General features: G+C 36.0%; 2 protein-coding genes across 20 annotated transcripts in view; one reads left to right on the top strand and one right to left on the bottom strand.

Moving 5' to 3' along the window:
• Nucleotides 1-3,547, top strand: part of alpha-Catr (alpha-catenin related) — a 78,246-nt gene extending 74,699 nt beyond the window's left edge. For 11 of the 15 annotated variants that reach the window (XM_069505987.1, XM_034981956.2, XM_034981941.2 and 8 more), the window contains one exon: nt 171-3,547. In XM_069505987.1, the coding sequence (XP_069362088.1) occupies nt 171-299 (129 nt within the window). In that variant the 3' untranslated portion in view covers nt 300-3,547. The remainder of the gene's footprint in view (nt 1-170) is intronic. The other 4 variants (XM_034981962.2, XM_069506004.1, XM_069505995.1 and 1 more) reach the window with 3 other exon arrangements.
• Nucleotides 3,548-11,189: 7,642 nt separating this feature from the next.
• Nucleotides 11,190-24,452, bottom strand: part of pnut (septin 7-like protein pnut) — a 59,050-nt gene continuing 45,787 nt past the window's right edge. For all 5 annotated transcript variants that reach the window (XM_069506085.1, XM_069506088.1, XM_034981993.2 and 2 more), the window contains exons 8-11: nt 18,891-18,969; nt 17,560-17,780; nt 16,693-16,733; nt 11,190-14,204 (exon numbers count right to left, since the gene is read on the bottom strand). In XM_069506085.1, coding sequence (XP_069362186.1) covers nt 14,164-14,204; nt 16,693-16,733; nt 17,560-17,780; nt 18,891-18,969 — 382 coding nt within the window. In that variant the 3' untranslated portion in view covers nt 11,190-14,163. The remainder of the gene's footprint in view (nt 14,205-16,692; nt 16,734-17,559; nt 17,781-18,890; nt 18,970-24,452) is intronic.

Here is a 24,452-nt window from a genome sequence, read left to right as displayed (position 1 = left end):
TTCATTTAATTGTTAAACATAGCTCGATTAATGTTTTCAGGCGATTTCATTTCAAAGTTAAAAGTCAAGATTTCAGTTCAAAGTTGCATTGCGTTTTATTTTCGAGTCGCAAAGCCTTCAAAGTGTACGGATTTCAGTGGTGTGGTATTAACATGAATATTGTTGTACAGTACAAATTGGACTTCACGGGTCTATCGGCGGCGGGTGCTGGGCGCGGGAGCTCGCGGGACGAGGAGGCGGCGGGCGGCGCGAGCGGCGACGCCAAGCCCGGGGGCAGCTCGTCCGACACGGCCATGTGACAGTACGGCATGGGCCGGCGCGGCAAAGGCGACGCGCGCCGGACCAGGGTCAGCTTCCTTTTGTTTTAAGAAAAACGTCTTAGAACAACTCGTCGCCGCCGTCGGCTGGGCAAATCGGTGCAGTAAGAGCTTCTCGTTTAGTTATATGGGGGTAAAAGATCCCCTAATTTTCTTTTAAAGTTATTTTTTTTTAAATTCTTACTTTCGAAAAATGGATTTCTTTCACATACTGTATATTTATGTACCTAAATAATAGAGGATGATATTTACAAACTCTTCCCAAGTATTTTATATATTGATTCTCGAGTGGCCTTTTCACCGTTTGCCCTGGGCGCCACAAATATTTTGATAATAATTGATCTTTAAAAGTAAGTTAATATCTATATTCTTGAAAAAGAAAATAGGTAAGTATACTTACAAACAAATATCGAGAAGAATAATAAAGTAGTACATTTTGTGTATGATGGAATAACATTATTTAGGTAATATTATGCCATCATACGACGTTCAACACTTTAACTGTATACCTATTTTTGTGGCGCCCTATCCGACCTATGGTTGCCAATGTGTCTGTCATTCGTAAACAATTTGCGACTGTTAGATGGATTGCAACTTCTCTTAGTTTAAGATGGTTAGTACGATATTAAAGTAAGTTTCAGCAGACCACTTGCGACACACAAAAAGCGAACTTTGTTTTTATATAATTTTTATTTCATAAGTAAGTAAATCGCAATGAGTGAACACGACGCGTTTGGCTGTGGCTCTAAAATACTAATACAGAAATAACTACTAAATAGATATAGGAAAGGAGGTAATATAACGATATACAAAATAAATTTTGTAATAAATGTTACTGTACGTCACGATATATATTTTTCTCATAATGCATATTAATCAGTATTTGGGCTAGCTAGAAATTAAATAATGCTATCCGTTGATACACTCACGTTATTCTCGTTATAGACATTAATATTGTGATGACTTAGTAAAGAAAGAGTGAAATCGTACAATAATAAACACGAAAACTTGTTACACTTTAATAATGTTACACATCGTTACAAGAAATACGTAAGCAACTACACAAAGAAACCTATTTTTTATGTTATCCCAAGCCTGTATAATATCATACCTACACAATTATGTATATTCGAATTAGTATGTACCTATATAGGCTAATAAATCCTTCTAGATGTATAATTATTTATTTTATCTGTAAGCGATCTATAATGCACCTTGCACTTTCCATGTCCTGTTGGCACACAGTTTTACGTTATCAGTTGCACGTTGGCTTCCTTGTTTTATTTCCGCATTGATGTTTAGCATAACTCTACATGCTGCGTCCAAACATCCTACTTTCATAAATACACATTCTACTCATGCATTCAGTGTTTTGCATACCTACTTAGACGTTCTCTTTTAAAAATTAAATATGTAAATATGATACTTTTGGGGACATTTTTGTTACCCTCTGCTCGAATTGTCAGTGACGGAAAGATCAGTCATAGCATGAAATTGTGAACGAAAATATAGATGTGTGTTGCATGTGTGTACGTGTTAATCGAAATGGATGTCGTACTTCATCTTTCCGACGGGAGGATGTTTGGTATTAAGATGGGGGAACTTGACTCTGGTGGCTGGCTCAGCACCCACGTCGCCGGAAACGTTCAGTGTTATATAGACCCCACGGCATCGAAGCACAGACCAGTGACACTATCGCAAGCGGCCTCCTTTATTTGTCAAAGGTCAAATAAATAAGTTCTGAGACCGTCTTGAAAAAAGAGAGCATTTATTTTACAAAACACGATCAAAATTCGAAGCTTCTTACAATGGCGCTATCCCAAAATTCCTAAACTTAGGATTGTAAAATTTAAATAAAACTTGCATTGATTTACACATAGGTATTTATTTGGCATTAGACATTAATTTAATGTAAATGAAGCCCTGTGATAAGGCCACATGCCATTGACAAACTTTCGCACACGTCTTTGCATGCTACTGTGTGTCTTGCGGCTGCTACGAACTGCTACGAACTGCTACGAGTGCTCGAGTGCTACGCAAACATAGCTAGGCATGTCGCCCACAAATAGCTGCAGTGTTAGCAAAATAACCACCATGGCAATAATAAACATATCAATGTAAATAGGCCGCTAGTATTCAAGCGACGAATCGTTATTTAGTGTTTAAGTATTTATTGTTTATTGTAATAACATTAGATTACTAACATTGTGCCTATTCGAATCGCATCAACACGAAATAATAAAAATATTTACATTTGCCGTTACTTGGCAAGAAACTCAATAGAGAATTTCGTTAATATTTTTCAAAGTTGGTAATAATCTGGCTAGTTGATTTCGCAGAGTACTTATCAAAATATAGAGTTTAGTCATGGGCTAGAATTAGCGTTAATAGGATCTTTCAATAAGGTTACCTACTTTAAATATTTATAGGTATTTCATATAGTTTTCAAATTAGGGATTTGTATTCAGTTTATGAGCATAATCATTGTGCTAATTCAATCGTACACAAACTCTTAACTTGACATCTCTAAAAGTATATTAGATATTATCATTTTATTATGATGATTATTGCGATATCAAAGATCGCACTAATTTTAGATTTGTCAATATACGAATCAATTACCTATCTGAACTTTGACTTTAGGATAAGTGTACAATCGAATAAGCACCAATAGGTAGGTATCCTAGAATAATGTTCCAACATCAATGGTAGGTATATAGAAATTGTACATGGATCTGGCACTATAAATATTCAAAGCACCTGTGTGCGTGCGGAATGCAGATTTCAACTACCTCTCGCAACTGATTAGGTAAGCGGTAATATATTTCGGATAATCTGCAGAATGTTTCACTTCTTCACATTATGTTTATCGTTATTTCCAATGCGTTCTAATTTTGTCTGTGGTTTGTATTCGACGTGCCCTAGCATTTATGGTCTATATAACACTTTCTGTTTCACACTTTTGCTTAAATCATGACTTATTATTTATTCTAAGCGCTCACGAACTGATTTTATTTAATCTTAGTTGTAGAATATTTAGTACCTATTGAATGGCAACTGGATAATAACTTCGGTCACATGAGCGCTTAGATTTAGAATTAAATTTTAAACTTAGGTAATATACCTACTAATTTGTAGAACTTCTTATGATAATATACTTAATTACTGTAAATTGTTAAAAAATGTTAATTAGGTATGTGGAAAAAAATGTAAATTTTTATTTATTAAGATGTTTTTTTTTTATTTGAACTCTAATCTTACCTATCTATAATGTTTATTTAATAATAATAATAAATCGGTCCGTATAATTTGTTACGACGTAATAAATGAGACTATAAGGCTTAAATTAGTAATGATCAATATTCGATTAATTTAATGAGCTTGATAAAGCTTTATCATAAGAGTTGTGAATCAAAACTTGTGGCCACGTATATAGACTCAAACAGTACTTAATTAGTAAGTACGAGTATAAACCGCTTTCTAATATGAAGAATTATTATAAGGAAATACCTAAATTATAATAGAAGGTGAAAATTAAACATATAGGTACCTATCATTACAATATAAGGCAAATGACCATCATCAAGCTGGATAATTTAGTAAATTTTGTAGTTAGCTATAAAAGAGTCATTACTAAAATCTGTTTTTAGATACTCGAACAACTATTAGGTATGTATTTTTGATACATACCTAATAGTTGCTCGAGTCCTAATCAGATAGTTGCGACCTTCGAGCACGCTCCGATTTGAATAAAACATTGTATTTAGATAATGTTTTGCTTTCCTTTGACAAACTCAAACTTAAAACTGTCTCTTTTTAATCCTGACTTGGGTTAAAAAGAGACAGATTTATCAACATGGTTTCTCATTCTAACGATTTGGATGAAATATTATTTTTAGAAAATGTTTTGCTTTAAAAGTTAATCTAGAGTTTTTATGCCTGAGTTTCCACGGGAATTCAGGCATAAACCATCAAATCGAAAAACATCGAGCCAGGCAATTTTTGATAGGTAATTCTAGTGAAAATTAATTTAACCTACACAATATGTTCAACTTTTTAGTATTATAATATCCTTCATATCTAATCCAAATATCATGTGTTTTTATATGTATATTATGTAGATATATAAATGCTTTTTGGCCTCCTTAACAATAATTAACAGTTGACGGTGGTTAGCAGGGCCGGCCCGGATTAGTTTTTCCGAAGGCGCAAGATAAGCGCATCTAGACCTCTAGATTCAATTTTTTTAAGATATTTCTTACATCTTCATAATACTATAATGCCCATTCATAACAGCTTAAAGCGACGAAAGGTTTTCTCATACTATTAAAAGTAGGTACATACCTAATCTTCAGCCTACATACGCGACCGAAAATAATAAACAATCTCGGTAAATAATGTAGGGGATATAAATTGTGTCTGTCTATCTGTCTAGCTGCTACTTTTTGACGGCCCATCCGTCAAAAGAACCACTTTTGACGAAATTTCATTGAGAGATTTTTTCCCCGGGATGCATGCTATCTAACTTGCATCCCGGGGAAAATCAAAGAGTTCCCACAAAATTATTGGAAACCTAAATCCTGTCTAAAGGGATGAAGTCACGGGCATCATCTACTTAGTGCACTATAATAGGAATCTAGTGTAGTTTTTTGATATTTAAAATGCAGAATACCTAGTACTTGGTATATTTCGGCGCCTTCCTTAGACGTAGGTATCAAATACTGTCGCACCCCTGGGCCGGCCCTGAATACCTACCTACTAAAAACTCCTAAGTGATAAACCATTCATTAAAATAATTGTGGCTAATTCCTTTGTACACAATCTCTAAACTAAACTAAAATATCACGTCTAAATCTATTGCTATCCCTTTCATAATGTTGCTTGCGGAAAAGGAAAGCACTAGATTTAGACCTGTTAATTTAGTTTAGTTTAGAGATTGTGTACTAGAGAATCGGCCCCAATCGGTTTTTAGTAGGAAAGTGGCATCTAATTAATTATTATAGTGCCGTTTATCTAACCTCTACAGTATATTAGTAATAAAACCTACCTAGGTAATAACGAGGTGATTACCTCATCATGTACCTATCATTGTATTCAATATCAGCCGTCGTGCCTCCTATCGTAGTTTACATAAACCTAGTAATCGCCGAGGGCAATAAATCGCACATCGTGACTATAATACGATTTCAGAATAAAGCATTAGGTATCTTTCATAACAGGCATAGGAAGGTGTACCTACCTACAGTTTACTCAAATAAAATGTTAAAGAGAGCTAAAGCTAAAGAAGAATTTGATAGAGTCTGTACTTAACCTATCATAATACAATTACACTTAATACCTATATTCTGAATACTATTAGGTAGTAACTGCTCCACAATTCCTCCGGAGGCTCTTATATACCTACTGCTAGTTACTTTGTACCAATTTAGTTAAATAGGTTATACCACGGTTATCTGTGGGTGTATATGCTTATACCTACGCCGGAGTGAAGTTCTAGTCTTCACGTCGGTGTCTCAATCTACCTATACCTACCTATACGAGTCAAACTATATATTATATGAGTTAATTATAGTTCGCGACAGGTCGAGATGGCAATCGCGGTATGAGGCGGGGGGACGCCCCGCACACCCGCACGTCACCCACGCTCTCCCGCACCGGGTTAGCACAGAGGCTGTGCGGGTGTGCGGGGCGTCCTCACCCCGATTGCCATCTCAACCTGTTGCGCACTATACATAGCCTCCTCTTGTCTTAAGGTGACATAAACGTATCACGCTGATTCTTCGAATAGGTAGGTATTCAAAGCCTGGTTAATATTATTCTATCCTATGTCATTCTTGATCTAAACCTAAGCCAGATACTTAGTGATTTATTTCTCCATTATCTGTGGCTAATCTCTATTTAAGGGTAAATTTTGGACTAGGTAGGTACTTTTTGATATAAACTATACTTATATCTACAACATATAAAAAAACTTGAGGAAAACTAACGTTTTATGACGTTCCACACACGTCCGACAATCGGTGACCGATTTTTTGTAGGCTAAAAATGAAACAGATTGCAATATTGAAACGCACGAGTCCTGTACCCGTAGTACAAGATTTTACGTCTCACCAAACCAAACCAAATTCGAGAGTCGAAATACTTCCGCGTTACAGTAAAATGGACCTAAACAGCCTTTAATTGAAGTCAAATATTCAATGCCACTGATTTTAATTTCGCAATGTTTCCGCTTGGATCGCTGGCTGTAGAAGTGTAGACAAACTTAAGCTTTAAAACAAGGCATTTAAGATCCAGTTTACTGTAACGCGGAAGTATTTCGACTCTCGAATTTGGTTTGGTTTGGTGAGACGTAAAATCTTGTACTACGGGTACTGATGTAAAGTCGGTCAAAAAATGTGTCTCGTATGATAAAAGTCGGCGACCGAATACCTAATTATTAGGTATCGAACCTACAAAAAATCTGACTTGGGCGGAGCGCCAAATTTCCCACTATGTTATTTGCAGATAAATTAGAAAACAGAACACTACTTATTTAATCTTTTTTGTATAATGTTCATTACAATAACTTGTATCTGAATAGAAAATATCTGCTTAATAAAAAAATAACACCTATTACAATGTATGTAGAGCTTGCATGAGAACTGCGTATTGCATTAGCATTGCAAACTATTAATAATTCATGGGCATCTGTCCCTCACATAGGCATCTGCACTGGCAACGTGTCACTCCTATACCTACCTCAGGAGTCAGGCGCCGCGGGGCGCCGCCGTAGGTATTCCCCTGAACTTATTTATTAGGTAGTAGGTACCTCTTTTAAAGAGTAAAGGGCAAGCGGTTTGAAAGCTAAGAAGAGGCTGCCTATAACTTTGAAATTTCTGAGGTTTCTAAAGAGAGTGGTCATTGGTATTTTCCAGTGGTGACGAATAGGAGTGTAAGTAAATAGGTAACTATCCATTCCCAAAATTAATACCTACTTTGAGTACCTACCTAGTAATTTTTGAGTATCTGATTTATTTTGGCATACCTACGTCTACGTAATTCCTAAGTATTGTTTTTTAATTTTCAGCACTTAGTTTAGCTTCTCTTAGTACTTACCTCTTAGTAGGTACCTATTTCAGGAGTTTTAGCTTCTCGTGGTAACTACGCGATAGAGCGCTCGATACAATATGATCGGTACCTGTATATTCTACTCAAATCGATTTGTTCATATGAAAATTACTTTTTAAAATATAATAATATGACACATCACGTCAAAGACTATTATTATCATTGTTTTACTGATATAGTTATAGTAAAATAACTAGAGATATAGAGATTTGTGATTCTTTTTAAAGTTAGTGCAACATCCTTATGATTTATGAGTTTTAGTATAGGAAAAAAGAGAACACCAATGTAATAGTAACTATTAATATTGATAGGTACATAGATTTTATATTAATAGACGAGGTTTAAGGCTGCGATAGTAGAGCGTAGGTAGTACCTATTATACGGTCTACTTTGACTTTGCTCGGACTTGGACCTTACGTAGAGTTAAATTTATGTGAGAGACCTGACTCGAGTCTCGTTTTAAGTTCCTACTTATGTCTTAAGTCTACGCGAAGTCAGAGCACGCTCTATAGGTCTCAGCCTTAGTTCAGGACAGGGTTGGCAGTAAAGACTAAAGATGGATGCTTATTGAAACCAAACTTTTAGTGGGGCACACTTGACGTAAGTTAATTTTGAGAGAAGCCTACCTACCTACATACCGAGTAAGTAGGTATAAGTAAGTTGTACCTAGATGCATTATAATAATTGTGACCCATTACGACCACTTCAATTGAATTCTCATTTTAAGCCTCAATAGCTCAACGGGTAGAGGAGTGGACTGAAAACCGAAAGGTCGACGGTTTAAGCCCCGCCCGTTGCACTTTTGTCGTACCTACTCCTAGCACAAGCTTGACGCTTAGTTGGAGAGGAAAAGGGGAATATTAGTCATTTAACATGGTTAATATTCTTTTTTTTTAAATCTATTGGTTTAGCAATATCAGTTTAGCAGTCTATTTAAGTACTTATTACATTCAATAGGCCAGCTTAGCATCCAGTTCACTACGAGTACCTACCTACACCAGGAACCTCGTTCAAACTCATCTTACTTATTTACCTTACTTAGGTACCTTATAATTTTTAATTTATAATGTAAAACTGTGCCCCGCCCCAATCATATACACAATATTAAAATTAACGTTTGATTTATTTAGACAGTTCCGTTATTTCTTTTAATTTCTCAAGGCAAATGCGGATTGTACAGATAGAACGAATCAAGTGGTGTTCGCCTTAACTATTTAGGTATATTAAAGAGACATCGATGGTAAGGGAAATAATTGTACTTAATATAGGATTTTCATTCTTCTCTTAGGCACCTCCTAGACGATGAAATTGCTTATATTTTAATGTAGATAACGGGTAGGTACATAGGTACCACGATTAACAATTGCACGGGTCGTGGTCACGACCGCGACGGAAGTCCCGTGGTCACCACGACCCGTGTAATTGGGTTCAAACGTCGACAAATACATTGAAATATGTCGTTAAACCACGAAATAAGCTTAAAATCATTTAATAAAATTGCTGTTTTATTCAGTGTAAGTAACTTATAGGTAAACAACAAAATAGATAGGTACCTACTTAATGTAACTCGATCGATAAATTGACCGAATACTGCAACGTACCTACTAGGTAAGTATAAAAATATAGGTACATAATACGCAAAATATCGATTTGGCCCAATATGTTCTGATTTCAATGATTTGGTCTGTGAGGCCCATAATATTTTGTATTTAATTGAATAGATATAGTTAGATGCCTACTCGGATGGATCTAGATACCTAGGTACTAGAGTAGCAAAATCTACAGCAAACATTATAGACAAAGTTTACCAGCATAGTACATTGCAGGGTTGTGCGAATGGCAATATTTTAACATCTGTGGATGCGGATGTCTGAATTAATGCGAATATTCGGGGTGCAGATATCCGTTACACCCCTGGTATCTACAGAGTTCCACAAGCGCTACATATATTAAATAATTTTATTGGCTTGCAAAATATATAGCGCGCAAAGAGGTACCTGTAGGCTAGGCTAAAAAACACAGCTAATGCTTGTAGATACTCAGTTTAATTATAAGTATTTAGTAAAAAGTTTTGAGGAAAGTCTAAGGGGTGCCTTACTATAGTACGTTAAGCCTGAAGGAGTAAACCCCCAATGTAAATAGGTATAGGTAGTTAATCGAAAATCGTAATAGAAGTTACGTCGCCGATCTTTAGTCTTCGCGTAGGTACCTACGCAATTAAATCAATATTAAGTACGTTAATTTGTTAAGATCGAATAAATAAAATAATAATATGCATCGTCAAGAAACTGTTGTGATTGTTATAAATATATTCGAAGTTGCATTTTCATTAAAATAAATTAGAAATATATTTTACATAGTGCTGCCAAAGATTTATTATAATAAAAATAGTATGTAGTCATGTTGTAACGGTATATTTTGAGGTTGTAAGTGGGTTTTTGGACTGTCTATCGATGTGAAGAATAAATGTATTATCATGGATGGATGGAATTACGATATTTGGATAAAAGTATGAAAGATGTTTATTACAGATGGTACCTACTGTAGTATGTGGCACGTACATGATCGAATACATTACCAAATAAATTCGTACGAAATACTTACTTGTAGTTTTCTTATTCCTGTGTTGTGATCACATTTACACATCAGGGAGACACTTCGGGCTTTACACTCGTCCGTGAATCGCGACTGCATTACTTTGCCTGCAATTCGGGCGTGAACTCTGCGTGAAAAATATGAACGAGACTCACAATGTTCACGGTTTCGTTCCGTGCCGAGTGAGGGAATAGAGCGATGCTGTACCTAGTGGTTGGGAGTTGGAACTCGAAGTCTATAAAAGGCTTAAGAGACGATCAAGCGGCTAGATATCAAGCACGTAGTTTTCTTTTGCTTGATCAAGCAGTTTGATACGCCCGTCAAGCAGCTTGAGCCAGCGAACAGCATTTTCTCATTTCTCGAACACTGTCTCAACGTCGCGTCGCGTCAAGCAAAGATATGAAATCGCATCAATCGCCGTAAAGCACGTAAATGCTTGATCTAAGCATTAAATAAGCTTGGTAAACGGTCAAAATGCTTAGCTCAAGCAAAAATCTACTTGCTTGACCGTCTAGGAAGTCCTTAAGGACAGTGGCGTCGTCGGCCAGAACATACTACGCAATGATCAGCAGAGGTGAACTGTGAGAGTGCGACAATAGTCACCTTTAGGGATGATTTATGCTAGACCGTGCCGGGCCAAGTCCGAGGCACGTCCGACGCGCAGTCTTCATACAAAATTGCAATCCGTGGATTGCAATTTTGTATGAAGAAACTTAACACAGTAGATGAGGCTCAGATGACTCGGACACGGCACGGTCCGATGTGACCTCACAAATTTCCAATCTGGTGCATCACACGCGGCACGGCTCGGGCCCGGCACGGTCTAGCATAAATCATCCCTTATCGGCGGCGGTGTCAATGACGGCGACGCGGCCGACGATTTTCTCATATTTTCTCCCAGATCTATACTCCCAGACATTCGAGCCCACTTCCCATGACGTGCGATAAAAAGCATCGCTTTAAAATAATTCTTATTATAAACAGCTGTAGGTAAGACCGAAACAAAAAATACGAATGTAGATTTAAAGTAAAAGTAACAGTATGCTTAGTACCTACCATTTACAACAAAAACCATTTTGGTCGCAATTAGTTCCAGTTTTTTCACTTGTTTCTACTATAGGTAGGTACTAAAACTACGAAACAGGTAACTAAGAAGTAAAAATGCGTAAATTTCCTATATATTACGTATTTATTTATATTTTTATTCAAAGGTACAATATATTACAGCGTCTCAACTTTGCCCTCCAACAAACAATCACATCCTCAGTGACTAAGCAAAAGATCGTTATGGTAAATTGGGTCCTACCCTACACAAAATACAAAATTAAGCAGTATACTTATTACTAAAGATACCTAATTTTAACAAGGAAGTCAATACTGTAGTGTAGGGAAATTATACAAATAACCATGGCATATCGATTAAATAAAGATTATGCATTTCATTATAAAATAAGAGTAGTTATCAGTTCCAACTTGAACTTGATAATATATAGGTACTCGTATTAAGAGATGTGACTAAAGAAATATTTACAGAAAATCGTAGTACATCTAGGCAATATAATAAGATACGCTATTTTACGTGAGTTATACAGAGTAACATAATAAAGTTTATTTATTTATAACAGGATAGAAGTCCAATTTACAATCTACGAATAAACAATGAATAGAAAAACCATCGTCGTTATCTGTTGAGCAGTGCCGCTCCCTCGCTCCCTTACGATATTATAAAGAACTAAAGAACTAACACCTAGCTAGATCCTAGTGTCCTATCTCACACCTGAACTATGAGCATATTAATATCACTAAGCACATATACCGAAGTATACATCGAACGCCGTGTCGCAGCCCGCAAGTCACAACTCGGTCAGATATCCGATTGCACCGAATAAGCTGAACTATTAAAACATCATAATTTTATAAAGAAGTAAAAAATATCTAACTCTCGTTTGACCAGAGTCGTCACGATAGTTACTTCATACAAATTCAGGTCAGGCTCATATCGTATAGAATAGGCAGCATCAGACTTTTTTAAGTTACAACCAGCACTGCCAGAATTCTTCATGTTTTTTTTCTATCACCACCTTCATAAATTAATCAGTACCCATATTATAAATGCGAAAGTGTGTTTGTTTGTTACTTTGTTGATTTGTCCATAAATCACGTCGCAACGGAACAACGAATTTTTAAAAACCTAAATCCACGCGGACGAAGTCGCGGGTATCAGCTAGTTTATAAAAAATGTATGACTGCTGTTACTCCTACCACAGTAAAGATGGTATGTTATTACCTATACTATACTGTCGCAGTATGCCTGACTAGTTTTGAACCCCTCCGGGTCCTTCAATGAGCCTCTGCCCGCGACGCGGCACCAAGGAGACTGCGTGCCGCTCGGGCAAGACACGCTCGGAGGGCAGCTGAGTTTAGCCCTCATATTTATAATTAATATCACTCACGATAGTTTAAACTTACTTTACACGATAGTTTAAATTTACTTCCAATATTAAGGATGCATTTCATTTATCCAAAAATAATTTGTACAATGTAGCCATCAAGACAACTCTGCATAATTTTGAAACCTATTACCTCGTACAACTACAATGCGTAAACATCTAGTATCATTAAAATTTCAACTTAAAGTCTAGCATTTATTAATAAAATGCTACCAATACCACATTATCGATAAAGACGAAAAGTGCCTACCAAATACAATATACTCCACACATTTTGAGCTGAATCGCTTCGACAGCCGAATTCAATCATTTCTTTTGCAAAAACCTCGGCATTAGCGAGTTTCTACTACGAAAATGTCAAAACCTGAAGCACACGTGCTACTTTTTGTTTTAGTTTGTTTATCCGAAAAAATTTATAAAGCATTTATAAACACAAACACTATATTATTATAATATTATAAGCACTCGCTACAACTGTTTATGAATTTTTCGGACCTTGCCTCTCTTGAACCTGAAATCCGTAGCCCGAATGTTGTGATAAGCAACTTAAGTGAATGTTGCTTATTAAACAGTATTAACGTGGTCTTTCGGTCTTAATATCATAGCATAATATTATATGATATTATTGCAATCGCACATTTTTTTACGGAAAATCTCGAAATCTCATGACAAAAAGGAGCATGTCTGCTTCATCTTTGTAATTAGGCGACCGTTGCAGTTTGTTTTACATGCTACTTTGGCAACTTCCTGGACGTTATGATTATCGCAAGAATGCGGTGCGATGAATTTCGTCACGAAATCTACGCGATTAATCGATGTATGTGGCGACGCCATAAGAAAATTATTGTGCTTTATTCATAGCCACTATTTCTATTACTTCATTAGCAGAGAAAATTTTACAAAATGCATGTAAAGATTGCTTTGAAAAACATACAAAATTAGGCCTCACTTATCAAAATAAATGCTTTGTCATGGAATAATTCTTATACGTAAATATACAATCAAAATAACATACTAATGATTTATATACTGTACACTGTACAAGCTCTATACGCGTCACTGAACGCTGCAGTTTACGAAATAAATCTAAATCTCACAGCGTGCGATGGCAATATCACTGTAGGATTGTAATGTACGTAATATAATTTGTAATAGTTGGATAAAACTTGTTTTTAAATAAAAAAATCTGTTTGAAACAGGATTAAAAAACCTTGTTTAAAACTGTTTTTATTTTTACTTTGAACAAGTGTTTAATTGTGTGTATGATTGCTTAAATGGCAACCCTTTGAAGGATCTGTACGAAGCGCAATACTCTACGCGCGTTTTGCACTGAAAACGCCTAAGGAAATAAATAAAATAAATCCACAAGGAATTATCTATTGCACGCTCTTTTGAACTCTATTATAGTTTTCATTTAGTTCATTATTGATTTATTAATGAAAACTGCTCGAGTATTTTGCTGCTCACTTTGCGCTAACCCTAGATACGTCTAGAAGCTGCAGAGTTCAGGGTTTACGGCTTTACGCTGTATAAAGCTGTACAGCGATTTTTGTTCCATCGAATGTTTGTTAGAATTTAAAAATAACACTTTTTAGTCTTTTGTTATCGTTGCTCCAGTGCGATTACAATCATTGGTCTACTACAATATCAAATTAGATAAATATATTATTATTATTATGATGTCCCACTTACGTTTATATACTTATTCCCGATGTGACATTCTTAAATGACCAATCTGAAATTTGTAATAATGCAAACATTCAACACAATATAAGATGTTATGATGAAAGGCGAGTAAATCTTATACAAAAAATCATTTAGGGAAAGTGTCCACGAGCAATACAACTTGCTGAAGTCACTTCCGGCGGCAAGTGGATTGCCCGTCCGTCGCTTGCATTGTGTAAAGTCAATTGTGTGTGTAAATTGTGTAGTACGCGGCAGGTTGACATGGCAATCGAGGTATGAGGCAGTGAGACGCCCCGCACACCCGCACGTTACCCGCGCTCGTCCGCACCGGGTTAACACGGGGGCTGTGCAGGGTGTTCCCTGCACAATTGCTATCTCGACTTGTCGCGTACTACGCGTATTATATATAATCGACATTGACATTGCGACAGCTTAAAATTTTATTGCTAATGAACACTTCAGCTTTAGGAATTAAAAAATAAAAATCTACAATACAACAGAGTTCTTATAACTGATTAAGTTTTAAAGGCCAGTGGCGTGCATTGCACTGCATAAAAGTCAATATGCACAGTTGTCTCAAATTATTAATCAAGTTCATTTCTTTTACATATCGTCCTATGAACGCCACTGATCAAAACCATAGCCGTAACTAGTTTAGGAGTATGGCTGCCCCATATTATTAATTAATTCATTCATTAAATTATTATTTGATGGTTAATTTCACAATCAAAATGAATATTGGCAATTAGCAGCAAATGCAGTCCTTTTTATCCAGATTTTGGGGAACGAACACCAGTGAGGAACTTTCCGGGGCATGTTCCTTAAAAGCCTCATAGATGGCGCCGTTCATCCTCTTCCAAGATGATAGGAAAAGGATGCTACTTTTTATTCCGAACAATTAATTAAAGAGTTCCCACGGGAACGAACGAAGTCGCGGGTATCATCTAGTATAGTAATAAATACAGTGTAAACTCTATATTGCGCACTTCAATTTAACGAAAAATCTCTTAAAGCGTAGAAATTGCTAAGGTTTGTTTGGTCTGCATTGTTACCATTACATTGAAATCTACATAATATGGTAGCAACCTCTATATAGCGAAAAAATACGACATTATTTAGACCATAATAAACATTAATTTCACTGACCTTAAACATCATACTGATGTAGAGTCGAAAATATTTCGTACGCACTATGGAATTTTTAGAAATGTATTCATTTGTTTGTTGTAATTGCCTAGCACGTATTTACTTACTGTACTACTGTCGTTGTATTGCTAACCACTTATTAATAAAATTACATACATTGTTTGCTCTTACTTTCCGTTTAACGAAAACTCTTTATAACGCAATAAAATGCCAGGTCCCTTCAATTTCGCTTTATAGAGTGTACACAGTATATCTTGTATCAAAACCAGGTGAGATTCTAAAAACAAGTGACATTTTCCGCAGTCCATGTTTCTAAGAACGCTAAATAATCACTGTGAGCTTTCATCAAACAAACTATGACACTAAAGTCGAATTTAAGAAAAACTACGATTTCTTTGCAAAGTTATAAACAGCGCCATCTACGAGGCTTTTAAGGAATACGCCATGGAAAAGTCTTCATCAGATTTTCAGAGTAATCGATAATAACTAATCCTAGTTATGCTTATGGTCGAAAATATTACTTATACTAAGATCTCCCACAAAATGATTTCACAATTCAAGACATAAATTATGTACAACAAATGCATAAGATATTGTTTTTTTAATTAGTCAGCTACAGAAAGTTTTAGAATAAAATTAAAAATAATAATAATAGAAGTCTATATTTTACAAAAAGTAACACAGACTGAAACCCATGTTAATGTACAAAACATAGGAAAGTTAATAAACGACAACAAAGAACACCTTTATTAGTTATCAACTTATTACACACCAAAATAGCGACATCGAAGATTGAAATGGCACTACAATTAAATAAGTTATATAAAAAAAACACCAATCTCGTGTAATCTCAACAGTATGGCCATGGTATTGCTTATTTTAATTTATAAGGTACGTTTCTTCAAAAAACTACGATATATCGGGTACATACCTTGAAAATGTAAATAAAATCTCATTAAAACCTGTATAAAATTATACAGAAAGATGGTTATAGCCATTTTATGTGGAAGCACAATACATGCTCCGCTGCAGTGGTTTCACTGGTACAATTTGAAATTGCTACAGAATTGTCGATAACTTAGGCCCGCATAATAAATTCCTTATCAAAGAGTAAAATTTGAATTAAAACGCGAGAAATATAATTATTTTAATGTTCAAATACGGTTTTTTAATAAAGATTTCTTAAACACATCATTTACATAGTTTTGGTGTTTTTTTTCTCGTGTCAAGAACCCTTGTGGATGGTTTATACAGGGCCTAAATATAGTTAGTAAAAAGGTTCTCCCGGACGTTTCCTGAGAGAAGCATGTAGACATTCAACTCGATGTTAGTCACGCAACAGTTACGGTGGGTGCGAAGCCGACGCGAATAAACGCGAGTTTAGAACAAACCTTTCTTTTTCTTATCCTTCTTTTCTTTGCCATCGACCATTCTGAAAGTAAATCAAATTGTTAGAACCCTATATGATAACAGGTTAAGCAGGAGAGGTTCCATCTGAGGATATGATAATAATATAAATTATAATTTTAATCAGTATCAATAGAATTTACATAGCTATTTCTTAATACAAGACCCATACTAGGTACTGCAGTGCTAGGTTTCACAGAATATCTGCAAGTTCTACTATTTTTTTACACAATGCGCCCCAGGGCGAAGTGACCCGACCGCCCGGCATTTCTTGAATATTTGCACAAAATTATATTAATAACTTTAAACTAGAGGTTTGATCCATATAGTTTTATTACAATATTGTTTTATTTTGTTAGAGATGCCTAATAACTTGCTGTACTATTTTTATTTTTTTAGTTTTTTTTTGCATTTTATCGTTTTTATTTACTAGCTGTTATCATAGTTTATAAATTCAAAGAATAAATCTATCCAAAATCAAATGAAACAATTTAAAATAAATTAACTCAAAAATTAAAACAAAAACTACCCCATTTTTTAAATTTCCCTAATAAGACCGAAAAATACCAAATGAATATCATTGTTTTTTAAATTATTATTCAACTACATTATATTACCTACAATATCTCAGAACAATGATTGTAGCTATCTCAAACATGTGCCAAAATACCAACTCTTGAAATGTGACACTTCTTCAGAAATTACACGTTTCTCTGACAGCATAGGATTTTCGGAAGGCCAAACACGTAAATCTCGAAGAATGGGCATATCCTCGTGCTGCCGCACCTTCGCCTCAGACTCCTTCAGCTCGTCCTTCATGTGGAACACCTGCGACTGTGCTGTGTACTTACTCCTTGCTGTTGGCCTCAAGCGAGCGCCGGCGGAGGTCGTCGAGTGACAGGCCGGTCTCGCGCTCCCAGGCGGCCTGCTCGGCGAGCAGTGCGCGCTGGCGCTCCTCCAGCTCGCGCGCCTGCGCTTCGAGCGCGCGCCGCGTGGCCTCGTGCCGCCGCGCCAGCTCCGCCTCCGACTCCTTCAGTTTGGCGCGCTTTTCGCGCACCTTCATGTCGAACACCTGCAACCATGCGTCATGCGTCTGTTGAGCGTTATGTGGCTGTTGTTTAGCTTTATCACCTACCACAGAATTCAGAACAAGACATATAGAAGTGGTGAAGCTTGCCAACCCGCATTAGAACAGCGTGGTGGATCTAATATTACATTCCTCCCCCCTAAGAGAAAGGTGGCCGTTGCACAGCATGATAGTATATTTTATATACAAAATGCGATATTTTAATTAAACAGTTTGATTTACATTGTTCTAGATGCTAAGCACTAGAAATATCTTATTATTATCGATGAAGTGAAACTTCTTTATCTGCTTAGAAAAGTTATCCGCATGGAGGTGAGAATAGAGTTCTATCAAAATAGATATCAAGGTTCCGGTGATCAAAAAAGGCTTATTAAGTATTCATAACGAGGGTGCTATAAATATAAAATAAGAAGTTTCTCCCGCAAGTAAGCAACCGACACACGCACCCATTTTTGAAGCGAAGCTTCCTTTCAATAAAAGTTACTGTCACAGCCACCGCCGCCGGGGAAATGTACTAGTCTCTCACTCTCATAGACATACATAACTTCGAGATACAACTACTAGTTGATACTCTCTATTCCCTCACTGTCTGAATTCCCTTCACACTTCACCGCCTAAATTAGAAAAGGGGAATGCCATTTTATTTTGTTATTGGACCGATTTGTTTCAAAATCATATCGATTTTGAAATTTCAATTTAGATTCTGGGATTCCTTGTGATCAGAAAAGAGGAAACTGTTGTCCAAATTCGAAAAGGGGACCACCATTTTGTATTTAATTTTTATCACCGAATTCTTTCTGAATGAGTTGCTGAAAATCAGCCACACGTTGTCTCAGCAGATACCATTTCTATTAGCTTATTTAGAATTCTGTGCCGCCTACACGTTAGTTTTAAACCGCGTCCACACCAGCAAAATTAGCGTCTTGAGGAGAAAGATTCATATCACGGAAAAATATTGAATCTTTTGTAAAGACGTCTATACTGACGAAAACATACATAATATGTAATTTTATTCAAAACGACACGACGACGATGATTTGGTGTCGACGCGTCTTTAGAGGTGGAGGTAGTAGGACTATGACCTAAACGACATACCTGTTCCATTTCGACTTCCATCTTTTTCATTTTAGTATCGTGTTCTCTCTTCTCTTCCTCCATTTGTGCCAATGGATTCCTGAGAACAACATAATAACATATTAATTCTCAACTCAATTTATGTAGTTTTTAATAGCGGATTTTTCAATTATAGTGATCGTAAAACAAGCAACCCAATTTGAAGTTGGCGGTCTGCGCAAGTACAGCCAAGGACACAAACCCTGACTAAGATTTTGTCAGGGTTTCATACACGAAGGGTGCCAGCGGGAATATTCCTCCGCTGTCCGTCCACCCGTCTGTCTGTCAGTGGGCTGTGTCTCGTGAACCGTATTAGGTAGAGTTAAAATTTTCATAGAATGTGTATTTCAAACAACAAATAATAAAACATTCAATATGGCCGCCATGAAAATTTTAAAAAAAGTGTTATTGAACCTACGATGGTACGGAACCCTTCGTGTGGGAGTCCGACTCGCACTTAGCCGATTTTTGTACACTGCGCAATCATATGCCTCGGGTTCAGATTGGACTTGTTTTATGATTAGGTAATGTACCACAATTTTAGAGTTAAAAACAGATTTCGATTTAAAAACATCCATGCATCCAAGATTCTCATGCAGCGAATGGTTCGAAATATAAATTTTCTTAATTTGGAGAGTTAAAAATTTACTTACTGGCGGATAGATGGGTAAAATATGCCGTACGTATTCGAATACATGAAAATATAGTTCACAAGCTATGTATTATTTTGAGGAGGATTATATCTTAAAAAAGTTTATAATAGCTATAATTTAAAACGATCACTCATAATAAATTATCAACACCATATTATACCAAGAAAAAATTATTATGAAAAATAAAGGTAATTTGTTCGTATACAATTTACATTATTTTTTGTGCGTAATAATTTTGCAGACACTATAATTATTACAATTTTAACTATAGTTTTACACTGTACATTAATTACATTTTACCCCTTTCTACTAAAACAACAAGATGCAAAATTGTGGGCTTACTGCAATCCATAAAGCGGTGAAAGTCAATACACTACTCAATGCAATAACAGATAAACAGTATGTGAAATTCAACAGTACTAACTATAAGAGATAAGTTGCACTACTTTCTAATTGCGATTCAAAACCCGTGCAGTAATGAATAATGTAGCAAATGAATAAACGCACACAACGAGGTGTCTGTGTGCAATGGAACTTACCACACGGTCATGAAACTGTTCATCAGTCCTTGCGGGCAGAAACTGAACACCAACACAACTGTTGTTAGCGCAACACGTGGCCGTCACACACGCTACAGTGGCATTAGCAACCGGCACGTATACGAGAGATGAACTAGGTGCGTCCGATACATTGAAATACTAGATGATGCCCACGACTTCGTCCGCGTGGATTTAGATATTTAAAAATCCCGTAAGTACTACTTGATTTTCTGGGATAAAAAGTATGCAAGCTATCTCTATACCAACAGACACATTTATAATATTAGTATGGATTTAACGTGGACAAACAAAATTATATTATGCATATGTATTAAATGATACCCGCCACTTCGTCAGCGTGGATTCAAATTTTTAAAATCCCAAGGTAACTCTTCGATATTCCGGGATAAAAATATAGCTGGTATCCCGGACACAGATGCAGGATGCAAGCTATTTGCATTAAAATAAATGCTGCCCGATACGTTATCCACATAGATTTAGGTTTATTTAAAACTAGCTTGTGCTCGCGATTTCGTCCGCGTGGACTACATAAATTTCAAACCAATATTTTAATCCCTTAGGGGTTGAATTTTTGAAAATTCCTTCTTAGCAGATGCCTACGTCATAATAGCTATGTGCATGCCAAATTTCCAAGTAGTTTCAGCGGTGCTTTGATAGATCAGTCAGTCAGTCAGTCACCTTTTATGTATAAAATCTAGCCTATGTCTGTCCCCGGGATGTAAGTTATCTGTACCTTATTAAAATTATTATAATGTAAATAACCACGATTAATTTGATGATTTTGAATTATCGATATTACGACCCAGTTGCATGAGTCGTGGTCATGACGGGACGGGACTTTATTTACATTATAATGTGTCGTTAAACCACGAAATAAGCCTAAAATCATTTGTTAAAATCGGTTAAACGGAATCGTGAAAAGCTAACAGACAGACATACACACTTTCGCATTTACATATAACATTAGTATGGATATAATGTGGATAAACAAAATTATATGCAAATGTGAACTCAGGAGAATAAGGGTCATGTTTTTTGCAAGTGTAATCGATTTTATGTGCGACTTAACTTCGTGTAATGAAAATGAGTTCGACGCCGTTTGAATCGATTGTATTGCACGAACAATAACATCAGTGCATGATTGTGACACACGCAAATTAGCATCTTCGCAAACGCAAAATGTAAATAATGTGCGATAAATTGTTATTAATGCCACTGCGTAAGCGCATGAAACGCAAAGTTATTATGATTAATGACGTTTACTCATGGATATTTTAAAAATTCAAACTCTGCGCCAAGTGGTATTGTGTGCTTAAGATCCTCGCATTACTTTTTCATATCCGTTAGAGCATTTGTGCACTCATTTATATTCGATTCGTTTTCGTAAAAATATGACTCGAAGTAGCCGTCGTAAAGAATTTACGTGCACTTGTTCACTCATTTGATTCTTATTATGACGGATTCGTAAAAACATGAATCAAATGAGTGCACAAGTGTACCTACAACCTACATACATTTTGTATGAAGGCCATTTCGAATTGTATGTTTACGAAAACAAATGCAAATCGAATATGAATGAGTGCACAAAAGCCCTTAGGAAGTAATTGTTTATTATTCAGGAGTATTATGTATCACTGGTGAATATTTAAAATAATCCACAACAGACATGGATTCATTTCTGCATGCCCAAGCACAGAACATTCGAGTAATAGAGAATGTAATATGTAACTAGAGCGCTAAAATAGAGAAACAAAATTAAACTTCGTTAACCTATTAGCGAGAGATCAACAACGTATTCCATCGAGTTAAAGGTGACCAGACATGCAGCAATGAATATTTTAAACATTATTAGTATTAATTCAATTCTAATATTAGTTTCATTAAACTAGCGGCACGCTATGATGGCCGGTTTGACGTTTGTCCGCTCATGAAGTTCCGTATTAATTGATAACGACTTTGAAGGAAATAATTGTATTACTTTATTGACGATAGTGATGTGCAGAGATTCATAAATTTTATCGAATGTAGTTTTAGGTTTAGGACTCAAAATTTATTTATTAAATTGATTTCTTAAATGTATACAAGTGTAGAAAAATCAGTTTGCACCATTTAAGGGGTGAATGTACTTGTGAATATGAACAATTTTCACTATGTGGACAAACCTCTGAAATCGCAAAAAAATATCAATAAATTTTTAAAAATGGAATCTAATACGATCGTCACATAGGATCGCTGGCTAGCACAACTACTACCTCCGGCAAACTCGCGTCAATGCTCAATGCAAAACAAAGCAGTTTCGAATTGACGTTGCTTCGAAAAGTATAAACTGTCAGTGCAATGCGATTGTGATATAGTTTTGACCTGGCTTTGGATTTCAAATATTGATACTGCATTACTGTTGACCCTTGCTCGTTAATTTGGACTCTGTTCAAGCCCTTTGTTGTGGATTTCGTCGATATGACCGAACGTACGCAGAGAACTGTTCTAAATAGTCAGACACGTGAGTTCCTAATACGCCTTCGTAACTATTTCGATCGTGAAGCTCAAAATGGAGGGCCAATTTTACCTATAACGTCAGTGGTTGAACGCGTAGCTGATGCGCTTAATATTGGACAACGAACTGTTAGACGGATAACTAAAAAAAAATATGGCGAGACTGGCACAGAAGAAAATAAACTTCACACACCAAAAAAGAGAAAACGAGCAAAACCAGTCGTAGGCATCGATAGCTTTGATGCCGATGCTATCCGAAGACATGTTTACGGCTACTATTTACAGAAGGAGTATCCAACAAGAAAAAAGTTGGTGCATTCACTGAAGGAAGCTGGATTATTCTTCGGTGGGGAAAGTTCTTTAACGAAGATTTTGAAGACCATTGGATTTCGATACAAAAAATGTAACAAACGCAAAATATTGATGGAAAGATTTGATATAGCGATGGCAAGGTATACTTTTTTACGGCAAGTGAAAGAAATCAAAAATTGGCAAAATGTTGTGTTCTTGGATGAAACATGGCTTAATGCTAACCATACTGTAGGCCGTTCTTGGAACGATGACACAGCAGCATCTACTTCCAAAGTTCCTGTAGGAAAAGGATCGCGACTTATAATTTGTCACGCCGGAACCATCAACGGGTTTGTCGAAGGTTCTCTCATGGCTTTTGCGTCAAAAACCACTGGAGACTATCATGAAGACATGAATGGAGAAAAGTTTACTGAATGGTTTACCTCAATGTTGTGTAGCCTCCCTGAACCATCTATTATAATTATGGACAACGCCCCATACCACTCGATGCAAATTGACAAGCCACCTGCCCAATCCCAAAAGAAAGCTGATATCGTCGCATGGCTTCGTAAAAATGGCGTAGATGCAAACATGAATATGTTAAAAGCGGAATTAGTACGTCTTTTAAAAGAAAACAAACCAACCAAGATCCGATACGTCATTGACGAAATAGCATTAGAACATGGGCACAGAGTTATACGGTTACCGCCTTACCATTGTGAGTATAATGCGATTGAGTTGGTGTGGGCTCAAATTAAGGGATATGCTGCAAGACACAATACAGAACCCCCATTTACCACAAAAAAAATGCTAAAATTATTAGAAGAAGCTTGTGAACATGTGACTAAAGGAGACTGGGAAAAGGTTGTGAATAGAACTGTTAAATTAATAAGGGAAGATTATGAAAGAGATGTGAAAATAGATAATATTATAGAAAACGAACATATAATTATTAATGTATGTGATGATAGCAGTGACGACAGTGAAAATAGTAGTATGGACGAATCTGATTAATTATGGCCTTTTGTGGCACCTTTTTCGGTATCTTTTGTATTCATATGTTTCTTGTGTGCATATAAAGTATGTATATTCATTTTCGTTCAAATATTCAGTTCGTTCAAATAAATTAAATAAACATATACATTTTTGTTTTATTAAACCTATTTAATCAGGTACAAAAACAAAACTTAATTGTTTTTTGTTCGAGAATAAATTGACATTCCACATCACTATTGTAATGTGTCAAACCGGCCATCATAGCGTGCCGCTAGTGTAATAAAGTTAGATCATTAGGAAGGTAATAATTTTTTAATATATAAATAAGAAGTCTGGTCACCTCTCAACGGTGACGGCAGTCTTATAAATACATCAAAGTTATTATTTTATTCATACCAACCCCGTCTACTTAGGTTGTTAGTCCATGCCTTTAATGTCAAAATCAAACATCTATTTGATAGCGAACTGGCAGAATATAGTATTAATATTTTTTTAACATTAACTTTAAGGAACAATAACAAAGAAGTTAAAAGGAAAAATGATATTATAGA

This window comes from Maniola hyperantus, chromosome 2, assembly GCF_902806685.2.
Source record: "Maniola hyperantus chromosome 2, iAphHyp1.2, whole genome shotgun sequence".
Lineage (NCBI taxonomy): Eukaryota > Metazoa > Arthropoda > Insecta > Lepidoptera > Nymphalidae > Maniola > Maniola hyperantus.
Note: the sequence above shows the minus strand (reverse complement) of the source record. Positions and strands in the feature narration are given on the sequence as shown.